The 14,465-nt window shown below is 48.2% G+C and overlaps 1 protein-coding gene across 4 annotated transcripts; it reads left to right on the plus strand.

Annotated features, from left to right (window-relative positions):
* Positions 1–4,647: 4,647 nt before the first annotated feature.
* Positions 4,648–13,563, plus strand: PUS1 (pseudouridine synthase 1). 4 transcript variants are annotated; one of them, XM_033008351.2, is made up of 6 exons: positions 4,648–4,688; positions 5,240–5,464; positions 6,921–7,058; positions 7,777–7,879; positions 8,143–8,840; positions 11,291–13,562. In XM_033008351.2, exons 2-6 carry the CDS (start codon positions 5,249–5,251, stop codon positions 11,339–11,341), a joined length of 1,206 nt encoding a protein of 401 aa, XP_032864242.2. In that variant the 5' UTR covers positions 4,648–4,688; positions 5,240–5,248; the 3' UTR covers positions 11,342–13,562. The 4 variants fall into 4 exon arrangements, with proteins under 4 accessions (XP_032864242.2, XP_032864240.2, XP_032864241.2 ...); XM_033008349.2 differs by lacking the exon at positions 4,648–4,688 and adding an exon at positions 4,698–4,913; XM_033008350.2 differs by lacking the exon at positions 4,648–4,688 and adding an exon at positions 4,698–4,831.
* The last annotated feature ends 902 nt before the right edge of the window (positions 13,564–14,465 follow it).

The raw sequence follows: 14,465 nt of genomic DNA on the forward strand, positions 1-14,465 counted from the left end.
GGGGTTTCATTTGAAGCTGCTTGTGGAGATGTTTAAAGGGTCAGGTGGAAAACCTAGAGCCAAATGAAAGACGGACCGCTGGGTGTCACATGCCCGTGTGGATAGACAATACTCTGCTGAATCCGTGGGACTCTTTCATAGGCAGCAGAGCAAAGGGGGAAAGTGCTAGCTGGGAAGACTTAAACAACAGAAATAAACAGTCTCTTCTAAAAGCACTAAACCATGGGGCCTGAACAGTTTAAAAGCACCACTGAAAATTGCACAACTTTCTAGATGTTGACTGTGACGTTATGCTGCTGTTGATTCTAGGAGAAAACAAACCCGAGCAGTTCTTCCAGGGCATTTGGCTTCGTTCCCGCATTTTATATTTAGTTGTTGGTAAGTACGTCAGCAAAAGCACGCTCATTCAACTCTGAAAGATCAGAGGTGGTTTAGTGACATCAAGGAAGCAGAAATGGGTGGGTGTGTGTTGAACCAGGGCGATGCAAAGATCAAGTATTCCGCCTCTAGTTACCAGCTCTCCTAAAGCTTTATTTCATGAGGAGTTAACTCCTTCCCAGCACATTCTAGCTCTGCAGTGTTTAACTTGCCGTGGCTGTCTCCTCCCGGTGTGGCACGTCGTGCCTGGTCGCGGCACGCTCTGCCTGCTGGCTGGTGGTCCCGCTCCCCTGCGCGGGGTGAGCAGCCACAGAAGTTGTAAGGGCTGGAGGGTGTTTGCTGAAGGAGGGGCAGGGCTGTGGGGCCGGGAGGCGATGTGCCGCCAATGCTCTCCAGACAGTCCTAGCGGTTGGATTTATTTAAATTTATTACCATAAATGTAGCGCTGAGGATGGGTGCCATTCCCGGGATGAGGAATGGCACGTACTGCAGGGATACAAACTCCTGGGATATTTCTGTTCTAAAAACAGCATTTTTAGGGACAATAGAATCAGAACCGTTCCTCCTGCTGGGAGCTGAAACCTGGCAGGGGATTTGGATGCTTTCAGAAAACATGTTAAAGAACGTATTTCTAAGAATGAGCTTAAGCACGTAATGTCAACCACAGGTTTCTGGCCTTACTGTGGACGGGGGGTAACTGAATATCCAACTGCTCATGGTTCTCCTTCATGAGCCCTCACTGAGACCCAGATGCTGCTATCAGAGATCCCTGGGAGTTGGACCCAGCCACCCCTCCTGTTGTTAAACACGCCCGGCTGTGTCCGCGGTACAGCTCAGATCTGAAGCCCTGGTGCAAGAAGGGTCAGTTCCCAAAAAAGTTGCTCCCATAAAAGTCATTCCCAAGGCTGCAGTGCAACACGCTGCAGACCTCCGGCACGTGGGCTTCGTGGCTTCGGCTGCTTCTCAGCTTCTGCTCTGAGTATTTGCTTACATTGGCAGTGATGATTAACACACTGGTGGCACGGAATTACAGCTCTGCTAGGGTTCCTGCTGCAGGTGATCTTGAAACACAAGTGAATTGTTGCAAAACTTCTCCCAATTCAGATCTTGTTTTAGAGAGTCAAGTCACTTCCAAGTGAGAAAGGACTGGGCTGTGCTACACCAGGAGCACGGAGGGGAGGAAAAACTGCTGACCTGGTCTCAAACAGGAATCTTCTCCACAACAGAGAGAGTCCAGCACTCTCCCCTTGTATTCTTCTATGTGCTTGTGTCCAGCTACCACCCTGACACGTGATGTTTCCTCAGTGGGTCCCAGGATACTCATGAACCTCCAGCCCCGACCTCTTTCTCAGGGGATGGGGGGCTGTGGGGTTTTTATCCTCTGCTGGAGTCTGTTGCTACAGCTGATTGCTGGGTACACTGCACTACCCACCCCAGCCCTTAAACTCATCAAAGATCAACTGAGCAGGTTTTTTCTTCCTTTTAAAGAAAATAATTTGAAGCAAATGTCCTTCAAAACACAGTGTTTCCCCAGAGCTTTTTCACTATTATTATTATTATTATTGTTGATTTAAAAGAAATTTTATTTCTCTGAAAATTTAAAGCAAATCCTCTTGAAACAAATAGGTCCTTTTCCAAAGCAGGCCTTGGGGAGGGAGATGAGAAAGCTGCAGGAGTCACGTTGCCACAGCAAAGTGGGCATAGGCTGCTCGGGGAGGGGAAGGCCCGCGGCAGCCGGGCTGAGCATCGCCTGTGGCCGTGGGCCCGCGCTGCCAGCCGGAGGGGACGGAGCCGAGTGTCCCCGGGCGCGGCTGAGCTGCGCGCCAGAGGTGCCGGGGCAGGGACAGCCCGGGGCTGCGCTCGGCGGGAGGACGCGGGGAGGCGGCGGCGGATCGTGCTGCCAGAGCCCCACCTGCAGGCAACCGCCGCCGGGAGGGGCCCGGCCCCACGGCCCCGGCCCCACGGCCCCGGCCCCACGGCCCCGGCCCCGGTCCCAGCACGGCCCCCGGGGGCGCAGCCCTGCTGAGCAGTGTGACCCTGAGCCGGGGGGTGCTGCGAGGAACTGCCCCGCAGAAGTTTTGAAGGGCCCCCTGGCAGCACTCTTAGAAACCCAGATGGGCTGAGGACCCCTACCGAAGTCATTATGAAAGTAAAATCAATGCACCCCAGAACACGCCTATGCTCGAACCCCCGTCCTGCAACTAGTTTGCTCCCCGTGCTGGCTAGCTGTTCAACAAAGATGTAATTGCCCATGAGTCCTCACATCCCATTGTACCTAGACAGCTTTTACGAGGCTGATTTCACTGCCGAGTAAACTTGATGGCAGCACTCTCACTTAAGGCCGAGCAGATGTACCATTCAACGTACTTTAATTTTATCACTCCTATTAAACACGTATGAAGTGTTCTGCTCCTCACATAAACAGCAGGGAACTTTGCGGATTGTTTGCACCGATTCAATTTAATCCTGGGTATGCCTGTGAGAGGAATGAAACCCCTTGTTAATTTAATTCCTGAAGATGTTAGGTGCTCGCTGTGTGTTGCAAATCAAATCCAAGCAAGTGCATTGGCTTTGCAGAACCCACACGGTGATCTGCAATTGGACCTTCTGCTCCATGCCAGAAACTGCAGCCATGTCTCTGCTGTCTTTTCACTCGAGATGCACATCCCTGAGGGTCTGCCTTCCCAGTGCCAACTCCCACCGACCTGATGGACAGCAGCAGCGCTGGCAAGTCACTTTAATTTCTCCTTGCCTTTGGTAGCGACCGGTTAAAAAGATAAAATAGATGAATTAAAAAGAAAGACGCAGCACATGCTGTGGCAGGTTGAGAGCAAAGCTTGTGCTGCCCGTTTTGTAGGTCCTTTGCTGCACTTGGAATGGGTAAGGGTCTGGGATACTGAAACGTTCTCCTTCATGGGATACCCATGTAAGTCTTTCTCCTGTCCCACCGCTGGTTGTCCATATCAGCTGGGGCCTTCTCTCCTCTCTCAAACTTAGCTGAAACAAGACAAATTCAGAAATCACAGCAGGGAGGGAGAAGGAAGTGGTGGTGGTGGACAGACTGGCAGCGAGATTGCATAAGCTTCACTTCCTAAGGAAATGAGGCAAAAAAGGATTCAGACGCCCTTGTTGAAGTGATAGAGAAATTCGTATTCCCGTTTCCCTTGGCAGCAGTGCTGCACTGTGACAGGCGACCTTTTATCACTTCTCTAAACAAAGTGCAGCTGGGCCCGTGTGATAAGTCTTCCCTTTGCCCCATCCCCCTACTGAAATAACTCAGAAGTCAGTTCAAAAAAAAGACGTGCTGCATTTCTTCCCTTATTAGCAGAAATAACAAGCCTGAATTCGATAATCTGGCCTGCCTGGAAGCATCAACCCTTCCATTTTCCATCTGAATGAATAAATGGAGCTCTTTTACTCTAATCTCGCAATGTGCCAGGGAACCCACGTCCTCTCTGGGTAGCTCCATCCTATAAAGCGCTGAAGCTTGTAGCATAACAAAACAACTTCCAGGTGCATTTGGCTTTTCGGGAGGTACATGCTGTCGCCTGATAAGGGTGCCTATTGTCCTCAGCTTTCCCATTACATGCATCGCTGCGGATGAAAGTTGTCGCTGAAGATGTGAGCACAATTATTGCTTGAGAAAGCAATAATTATTGCTTGAGAAAGCAATAATTGTGGAGCGAAACCTGGGGGGAAAATGAAACCGTAGGTGCTTGTGCTTCACACTGGCACAAGCAGAAGCTACGTGGAAAGGGGGAAACAGGGGCCAACGTTACATCCCTCTGGGAAAGGATCAGCTTTTAATGGCAGGCCTGGGTGTCACCTGGTGTTTCCTCCCGCCTGTTGTCCTCATCCCACTGTGACTGCAACGCTGCTGGTAGCTGTAGCTTCTCTGGGTGGGTTTCTAAGGGGAAAATGGACTGGTTTCCTTCCACATCTAGTATTTACCACAGGAATTTATTCACTAGGTTGCCTTTTCCCCTGCTCTTAGCTGATTCAATAATTTGACAGGCTTTTTGCAGGTGTTGGGCCCCGAGAGCCCGTGTGCGGCCGGCGCGACTAAGCAGGGGGAATGCCCCTACTCTGCACTACCGCAGCCGGAGGCGGCAGGGCTGGAGCCCCCCGAGCCAACCTCGGGTCACCTCGCCACCCCCTTCCCAGAGCCCGGAGCGCAGTTTGCCGCGCAGGCCGGCGCCGCCGTGAGGGCCCGCTGCCAGGCCCGGGCTGTGGCCGCCCCGCCCCGCCCCTACGTGCCCTGCGGCGGCACGTCACCCGCCCGCGCGGCGGCGGCGCTGCGCAGCGCCCGCGTAAGTGGCGGCGGCGGGAGCGGCGGGGCCGGGGCTGAGCCCGGGCCCGAGCCCGGTGGCGGCGGCCGATGCTTCTCCCTTCTGCCCCCTAATCCCGTCCCGGAGCCGCCCGGGCGCGGCCTGAGCTCGGCGGCCATGCTGCGGTGGGGGCTGAGGGCCGTGAGCTGCGGCCTCTCCGCCCCGGGGAGCGCGGCGTGCGGCGGGCCCTGGCGCCGGCCGCGCAGCGTGCGTACCGGCCCGGGGGGGGGGGGGGGGGGGGCGGCGGGAACGGCCTCGACTCGCAGCCTCCTCACCCCGCCGGGCTCCCCGGCACGGCTGCGGGGCTGCGGGCTGTCGTGTGGGGCGGGATGTGCCGGCCCGGCCGCCCTTCTCCCGCCGGGAATGGCGGCGGCCACGGGGGAGCTGGCACGGCCGAGCGGGGAGCGGGCGCCCCTCCCGCCCCCAGCTCCTTGATCAGCCCTGGGTGCCCCCTCCGCTGCTCCGGGCGATGGAGCTGTCGCTTTCTGCCGCCGTTGCTTGCTGAGTCCCGTCCGCTGTTCCGTCCCTTGCAGGTTCTCACAATGGCTGAGGATTTGAGAGCAGCGGTTGCCGGCCAGACGAAGAGACTGAACAGCAGCAGAGAGGTGGTTGAAAGGCTGGGAGAAAACGGACATCAGAATAAAAGGTTGAAGAGAGATGTGGATGAGGAAGATGTGGACGATCAGAATAAAAAGTCACCCAAAAGGAAGATTGTGTTGTTGATGGCATATTCAGGGAAAGGCTACCACGGGATGCAAGTATGTAGTTTGGCAAAACAGTGTGGCCTGCTTGTTTTTGAAGTCTGTTAGGTTTATAACTGTAGTCATAATGACTGAGTAGGGAAGCAGTTGCAGCTTGAAAAGCAGGGGCAGGAGGAGTGCATGCCTGGATTCAAATGGCTTGGTAGTAACTTGAATTTAAAAAGCGGTACATCTCTGACATTTAATAATTCTAGTGAGTCTGCCTTTAATATAGAGCATCAGCAGAAGATCTTTCAAAAACTGCTGCAGACAAGGCTCTTGAGACTAAAAGCACGGGCACTGCAGTTCCGTCAAAACCTGAAGCACTGTCTATTAATCCCCTTCTGGCCAGTGCTCCAGCTTCTGCTTGAAGCTTTGCATTGCGAAGCAGTTGGACTAAGTTTATTTTTGGTGAGACATCAGGTTGTCTCACTACATGCAGATTCTGGAGCTGCGTATTGGAATGAAATAAATTTGCATCTATGTTGCCATCTCTTGTACTTTTAAAAAGATTATCTGTACCTGAAGACATTTCAAACTCTCCTTTTTCTGATGCACTCTAATGGGGTGGCTTGTGGCAGTTTAGAAACAGCAAAACTGTTGCAAGAGGGGTGTTGCTTTGTTACAGCACCAGCACTGGAGCAGTGCCCAGCACCAGACCTGCCGGTGCAGGGAAGGTCCTGTGGCACGCAGTGTTGGCAGCAAGAGGATGTTGTTGCTCCATCTGCTGCTCCTCTCGGCATACTGCAAGCTGCATGCACTTGAGTTTTTCCTTAAAAGCTCCACAGGATAATTGGTAAGATTGCATGCAGATAGGGAAGGGAATCTTTAATCCTTATGCAACAAAGCAGATTTGTTCAACAGCAGTAAACCTTATATGCTTGTGGGTGCATCCGTGTAAGTGCCTGTCGGTTTTACTGCTCTCCTACATGTGGAGAGCGTGTGCTTTGCAGCTTTACGCACGAGTGGAGTTGTGCATTTCTGTTACAGTTCATCTGTGAGTTGAGTGCAGAAGTCATTACAGAAAAACATAGTCTGCTTTATACAGCAGCTCAGGTGAACTGAGCAAAAAAAACCTAATCTGATTTCAAGAAGCAGAATTTGCAGAGGCTAGGTTTGGAGCAGCAGCTGTGAACTTGCAGGCACTGGAACAGTATTTCATTGGTGCTGTTCCATGCAGTTGAAGGAATCGGCAAAAAACTCCATTGCAGAATTACTGCACAGTGAAATTAGAAATGATCCATTACTTTCAATAACAGTAAAAGGTAAATCAGAACATAGAAGTTTTATTAACACTCTCTGGTAAAACATAGTTAGTCTTGCTAGAGAATGGCAGTGTTTTTAGGGCTGTGAAGAGAAGACTTTTAAAGAATTTTGCAACAGTGATCAATTAACAATTCTTTTCCGTTGTCTTCAGTTACTCAATTGTTACCATTCGTTCTGTTTCTTATTTTTACTATATATCCTCTTTTAGAGAAATGTGGGATCTTCACAGTTCAAGACAATTGAGGATGACTTAGTATCTGCCCTTGTTCGGTCAGGCTGCATCCCAGAAGACCATGGGGAAGATATGAAGAAAATGTCTTTTCAGCGGTGTGCTCGAACAGATAAGGTATGCTGGTTAGGGCCTGTGCTCTCATAAACTCAGGTGTGCCCCTGCCAGTGCTACTGGGATTGACTGGTAAAGCATTGTCTAGAGTGAGATCCAATAGCAAATATTATTCGCAGTGAATGTTGCTTGAAACTTCTCATTTCATCCCCTATTAAACTTCAGCTCAAGCAAATATTTAGTAAGCATAGGGTATTGATTAGTTGCTGTTTGTAAAGCTGGTGCTTCACACCTAAACTTTGTGTTTCTGTCACATTTGCTTCAGCCTGCCAACCTGCTGCTGCTGCTCCTTATTGTTGCTGCCGCCTGGTTGATGCGGTGCTTGAGAGTTTAGCTGCGTCCCAGTTGTTTTTAAGCCTGCCACAGCGGGGTTCGAAGTCTGAACTGGAGTTCGTGGCTGATCTTATGTATAAGGAGTTCGTTTTTAGTTGGTGCTTTACTTAATAGCAATCAAATACAGTGAGATATCATGGAAGGGAGTGCAGTCTTCTGCTGTTTAATATTGCTAAGGTGCTATATGGCTATACAGCACGAGCAGGTCTTCCAGGAGTACTCTGACTTGGATTTCTGCCTGTGGCCTTGCCTTTGCCTCGCTGCAGCCTGAAATGACCAGTAAGAAAAAGGAATAAACTTGTTCTTCAGCTATTTCAATTCTGCAAGTGCTATCCCAGAGCTTCGAAGGTACATAATTACATGTTTGTGTGTTGTATGGTTTTCATAGGGTGTGTCTGCAGCTGGACAGATTGTGTCACTGAAGGTCAGGCTAATAGATGACATCTTAGAAAAGATCAATAGCCATCTTCCTTCTCACATCAGAATTCTGGGTAAGGATACTGGAATGGGCAGAGAAAATATTTTCAAAGAGGAGTTTTTTTCTGAAGAAGGTCTCTCTGTTACCACTATAGTTTTACTCATAAGCAGTTTAATTTTAACATCAGTCTGTATGTTTCTGTTTGTTTGAATTGAGGGTCCTATAAAGAAATCTATCTTTAGATTGTATTTAGAAAATATTCTCGTTGGTAAGAGCGAGATCACAGTCAGGTTGCAACCTATTGATTCAAAAACCTAATGTCACTTTTAAAACAAGGTCTGAAGAGAGTCACTGGGGGATTCAACTCCAAGAACAAATGTGATGCCAGAACCTACTCTTACATGCTGCCAACATTTGCCTTTGCCCATAAAGACCACAATGTGCAAGAAGACGTTTATCGACTGGACAAAGAGACCCTTGAAAAAGTCAATAAACTGCTTGCATGCTATAAAGGAACACACAACTTCCACAACTTCACATCTCAGAAGGGACCCAGGGACCCCAGTGCCAAGCGGTACATAATGGAGATGCACTGTGGAGAGCCGTTTGTGCGGGAGAACATAGAGTTTGCTGTCATCAAAGTGAAAGGTCAGAGTTTCATGATGCACCAAATAAGGAAGATGATTGGGCTGGTGATAGCTATTGTGAAAGGTTATGCTGCTGAGTCTGTCATAGAGCGCAGCTGGGGAGAGGAGAAAGTAGATGTCCCCAAAGCCCCAGGACTCGGGCTGGTCTTGGAAAGAGTACACTTTGAAAAATACAACAGACGTTTTGGAAATGATGGGCTGCACGAGCCACTGGAGTGGACAGAGGAGGAGGAGAAGATTGCTGTTTTCAAAGAGCAGTATATCTATCCTACCATTATCAACACAGAAAGGGAGGAGAAATCCATGGCAAACTGGCTAAACACCCTCTCCATTCATGATTTCAACTCTTCTGCTGTTGGGATGCAAGCTAACAACAAAAATTCAAAGGTAATGATTGAAGCCATTATTTTATCAAATGGAAGCTGTCGAGTTGAAGTGGCTCTTTAGTAACGCTTTTGTTTTTCTTCAGTATGCCCTGGAAGGTGACAGTCATCTGGAGCATGGAATGTGTATTATCTTTTCCATCTTTGTGCACTTGGTAGTGGAATGAACAATACAAAGTGTTATTTTTGCAGGGTTTTGCATGGGGCAATTGAGGGAGGGAGGAAGGAGGGAATGCTTTCAAGCACAGGCCAATTTGCAGAATCATAAACTGGCAATAAAAACTGTGGATGCATTGCCAGCCTTTGCTATTGTGAAACTGTTTGAGAGACTAGTTTTCAGGTTGACAGTTTCCCTTTAAATAACTGCTGGCTCTTTGTATTCTTTGATTTTGGGCTAATTCTCGTTTTGTGTAATGCTCTGTTTACTAGATAAGGTTGGAATCGGGGGCAAAATTTAGGACCAGTAAATCTGCTGTGAGCTCAAAATGGGTCATCAGAACAACTCCTACTGGTTAAAATGGGATATTACAGAGTCTGAATTCTGACAACAGGAACTACTGTCAGCTATAAGTTGCAATAAAACAAAGGTGTAGAATATATTTTTAACCAAAAGAAAATTACAGTTCAAGGTAAAGGTTTGGTTTTGTGGTTTTTTTTTTTTTTTTTTTTTTTTTTTTTCTGGTTGAGATGTAGAATAGCCTCACAATAAAAGAGTGGAAAGATGTTTGGGGCATGCTGGGAGTAGGTTGGAAACCACATGAGGCAGCTTGAATCAAACTCACAAAGTATTTCTTTAAATTGACAGTCCCTGGATTGACTTAAAATGCAAGTGTTTGATTGGACAAGTCCCCGATCAACCCAATCTAACATTCAAGCAAGCCCTCCTTGCCAGGCGGTTGAACTTGATGACCTAAAGATACCTAACAGTTCTGTATGTAATTCTAATTTTCTTGGTCAGAGGGCTGTCAAATCCTTGAAGGACACATGATGGGCAGGGCTAAAACTTCTGTGTGGTGCAACTCAGAAGAAAATAATGACCTTTTTTCACTTAATGGAGTCATTAAAATTAACTTTATTTTGTGTCAATAATGATCCTGTTCTGAAGAACATTAGGTTTAATCCTGACTCTGCCTTTTTTTTTTTTTTTTTGAGTATGAGAAATACTTTCAACATATAAAATAAAATTTACAGCCTCGTTGAATAGTACAAGCAAGATACCAGAAATTTCTCAGGGTTATTTTTGTACTTGTGGTAATTGTTTTTCTGAAGTATAGTGCTATAGGAGGATATCTGTGACAGGAGGTTATGACAAATGCCACATTGGTTTGGTTAAATGGGACCTAAAGAGACCATGTAGTGCAGAGAGTCCTTTCGTGGCTCAGGGGTCTTGACGATAATTTTGACAGGACTTACTGCTGACAGGTTCAAAATCACTGATGTATTGCTAGCAGGAGTCAGGTCTGCTTGCTTTAGATAAACTCGACCAAATACAGTTTTGGTATCATAGTTAGCATGAGCTGTCTGGAAAAGGATAAATAAGGGATGATATGACAGGCTCCTTTGAGATTTTGCAGGCTGTTTGCACTTCAATGAGCTGTGCTTGCTGTTACGAAGGCAACTGTCTGAGTCTCTCAGAATTTGTTTTGTAGTAGGATATTAAATTGTCAATGTTAAATTCATAGGATTTGGAGGTTTATATGTTTTCAGCAAGTGGTGGTGAGGGGAAAAAAAGGAGTAACTACAGGCATCTTGTCATGTTAGCCTTTCTTCACAAAATCCTTTGGTGCCAATCATATCAGTCAAAATACTTGCTTCAAAAAATTATATAAATGCACCAAATTTATCATACCATATTGACTTAGTCCTGAAGGAGTGGCTCCCAGTTAAGAACTCAGACTCCAGTTTTCCTGTAAGTTGCTAACATTTGTATTATTTCCATAATGCTACTTTGTACAACCGACTTAATTTTTAATCAGGTATTAGTGAGCCCTTGCATATCTCTAATACAGTTTAGACATAAATTCTCTGCAGCAGACAAACAAAATTCTCAATTCTGGCTTTAGACAACATAACAGACTTAGTTTTTGAGGGACTTGCATGAAAAAAGCACTTGTTAACTTGTCTTAACTGCATTTATTTTAAACATCAGCATTTCATGCTATTACTCCACTTTTAAGTTTCCCACATCCTGCAGGTGGTAATCATGCAGTTGTAAATATAAGTGAAAAGAAATTTCTTCTGCTGGTGAGTGTAATCCAATGTACAGTTGTTTTGCAATAAGTGTCCTTTACCATCACAGAAGTTTGTCACAATAGATGGATCTAAGATACAAAATTGGGATCTAGCTCAGTTTTCTTACACTTTTAGAGAAGTTTAAAGTCAATGGCTTTGATTTAGGTCAGTCTCTAGATGTAAATGAAATACTGACAAACCGTTTTCCAATTTACTTCACAGAACAACAGCGATCTCGAAGGCAGTGATGGTTGTGATGATGATTCCGACTGAGCCAGTAAGTGGCTGGACGTGGGACCCTTACTGCTTGCATTTCCCTTTGTCTACAAAAAAGTGGCCTTTCTAAATCCAAGAACCCAGTAAATCAGGGGTTTGTGTGCTTGCAGAACAAGAACTGGATGCCCAGGAGAAACTGGGTGGGGAAAACAGTGTAGCAGAAAAAGTAGAAGCAGCATTTTATACCACTGACTGATTCACCTGACTGGTATACTTGAAAATAGTATAACAAGAAAGAAGCTTTCGAAAATAATCTTGCAATGCGGGATGTCTTAATTGCTATTTGAATAATGTTTTTATTACATGTTTACCTGGAAACTAGTACTTTAAATATGTATAATCTCTACATAAAGATGGGGCAAAATGTTTTATTATGCTCATTTTTGATTATTATAATGAAGCTATGACTCCATGAACTTTTGATATTTTTTTTATTATTGTTATATTCTCCACCTTTTACTTAATTGGATCTCTAAACACCATTAAGTTTTTATTTTCCATGGCATCTATGACTTTCCTGTGGAATAACATGCATGAGTTAGGAACTCATTATCATACTGACTGCTGTGCATTCTTTTGGTATCAAAACAAAATTTCTGTGTTTTCTAAAGCTTTTCAAGTCTAAAAAGTGATTTCTTACTCAGTGAGAGGTCTTAATTTTGGAATGTGGGCTGAACCACATATTTCAAGATGAGACCTTTTCCTTGGGAGATGTCATCCTCCAAGTATTGCCCGTGTGCTTGGGCAGACTTAAAAATATATATCCATAGCTACTTGTGTAATTGGGCCTTTACTGCCTGAAGTGTTGTTTCATACACCTGTAGTTGAGATGTGAGGAGATGTAAATTAATTGTTAGGACTGCAATTCAAAGTGTGCAGCTGTGAACATTCTAGTGTTGCCCGTGGTGGATCACTGTATGTGTTGCTGTTGGTTTAGTATTTCTGTTTTTAGTGGAAACTCTCTAGCCGTCTGCTGGATTCAGGTTGAATCAACTTAGCATGTGTGAAAGGAATGGTGCTGACTTCCTCTGGGCTTTAATCAAGTCTGCATTCACTTTGTGTGTGTGAACTCTTAATCCCCATCAAGCTGCTCAGAATAGAGGAATGTGTGCAATGATGTGGGAAGCACATGTCTGAGGACAGACTTCCTTTAGGAATTGATTTTAATTTTCTGTGTTCTGGGGACCTGCGTACTCTGGAGTTCCTTCTCTCCTTTCCCCAACTGTGGTTTGACTTCTGGTTCTTGTTTCCAACTCTCTGTGAAGGTGGTGGAAGAAAAAACAAGTAAAGGCAGCAGCCCTGCTGTCATCTCTGTCTGTAGAACACTCTTGGAATGGGTGGAATGAGACTCTCCAGGCATTTGGGTATTAGTACAAGCGTTTGTTATGCTTCTCTAGCTGGGTCTGTATGGAGACTAGCTTTGTAATATGGTAGTTACTGAAAATGCATTGTCAACTCTTTGCTCTTCATTCAGTGGTTTCTGGCCAAAGCCTCCAGGCTTCTTCTGGAATTACTTTTTTTTTTTTTTTTTTTGCCAAAGCACAGCTAACCTTTAAAAGGGATTTGTTTGTTTTACTTTATCAGGGTTTTAATTAGAGCCTTGTACTTTATTGTGAAGGCCTTGCTCTATTTTATGAGAGCAAGTGTGTAAAAGTGTTCTGGAGAGGGACTCGGTACCTAAGTTTTCATTTCTGTCCCTTGCTGGTTCATACTATTGACCTAATCTGCATTAGTCTTCTATCCAAAGCTCTATCTTTCTGCCTGTATTCAATCTGGGGGAAAAAAAAAAAAAACAAAAAACAAAAAAACACCTTTATTTGCTTATAATTAAGGTCCCAAAACAGAAATATATCTCAGTTGAAATCAACGAGAACTTCTATTTATAGCATTTGAAAACAAAACAATAATAATAAATAAAAAAAGGATATTTCTTACCTCTTGGTATGCGTGCTTTTTTTTTTTATTTCATGGGGATTATTAATTTGGTATTTCAGCTCTGGTTTCAATGCAGGAGCTGAATAAAAATATTTTAAAAAATACGCAAATGGTCAAAATTCTAAGATGGACTCTTTGAAAGGGTGCAAGCCTGTGCTGTGTTAGGGGGAAGAAAAGGCAGGCTGCACGCTGTGCGAGATCTGGAAGGCTGTCGTGGCGGGCTGCAAGGTGCCCGTTTGCTCCCGAGCCCGGCGGTGCCGGCCCCTTCCCGGTGCCGGCCCCTTCCCGGTGCCGGCCCCTTCCCGGTGCCGGCCCCTTCCCGGTGCCGGCCCCTTCCCGGTGCCGGCCCCTTCCCGGTGCCGGCCCCTTCCCGGTGCCGGCCCCTTCCCGGTGCCGGCCCCTTCCCGGTGCCGGCCCCTTCCCGGTGCCGGCCCCTTCCCGGTGCCGGCCCCTTCCCGGTGCCGGCCCCTTCCCGGTGCCGGCCCCTTCCCGGTGCCGGCCCCTTCCCGGTGCCGGCCCCTTCCCGGTGCCGGCCCCTTCCCGGTGCCGGCCCCTTCCCGGTGCCGGCCCCTTCCCGGTGCCGGCCCCTTCCCGGTGCCGGCCCCTTCCCGGTGCCGGCCCCTTCCCGGTGCCGGCCCCTTCCCGGTGCCGGCCCCTTCCCGGTGCCGGCCCCTTCCCGGTGCCGGCCCCTTCCCGGTGCCGGCCCCTTCCCGGTGCCGGCCCCTTCCCGGTGCCGGCCTTCGGATCGTCCTCACCGCTGACCCTGCCTGGGGCTCTGAGCCGCGGCCCGCCCTGAGGGGACAGGCTGCTTCAGGGGACGTGGCGACCCTCCTGCGGCCCGCACCACTCGCCCTTCGCGCATGCGCCGGGCGCGGCGGCTCCTCCCCTCCCTGCGGGTGGGACCGTCAGGGGGTGGGGTGCCCGCCTCCTCCCCCCTCCCCCCCCCCCAGGTGGGAGGGAAATGGTACGGCTCCGTGCAGGGGCGGGGCCGGCGGAGGGGATGGGGCGAGGGCCGGCTGCCGCCGCGGCCGTCAGGGGGCGCTGCGGTGCGCTGTGCGCGGCCGCGCGGGTGGGGACCGGGGCGCGGGATCCCGGTACAGCGGGAGCCGGGACCCCGGGACCCCGGGAGCCGGGACCCCGAGGGGTGTGGGAGGTGGGCGGGGGCTGCGGGCGGCGGCTCAGGTCT

The sequence above is a fragment of the Tyto alba genome, unplaced genomic scaffold, assembly GCF_018691265.1.
Source record: "Tyto alba isolate M040663 unplaced genomic scaffold, T.alba_DEE_v4.0 Super-Scaffold_44, whole genome shotgun sequence".
NCBI lineage: Eukaryota > Metazoa > Chordata > Aves > Strigiformes > Tytonidae > Tyto > Tyto alba.

Excerpts from the sequence above, each read along its gene's own strand:
- PUS1 (XM_009966941.3), top strand. The coding sequence starts at position 5,036 with ATGTGCCGGCCCGGCCGCCCTTCTCCCGCCGGGAATGGCGGCGGCCAC. Across the intron at positions 5,465-6,920 it reads AAGGCTACCACGGGATGCAA|AGAAATGTGGGATCTTCACA; the intron begins GTATGTAGTTTG and ends ATCCTCTTTTAG. Across the intron at positions 7,880-8,142 it reads TTCTCACATCAGAATTCTGG|GTCTGAAGAGAGTCACTGGG; the intron begins GTAAGGATACTG and ends TTTTAAAACAAG.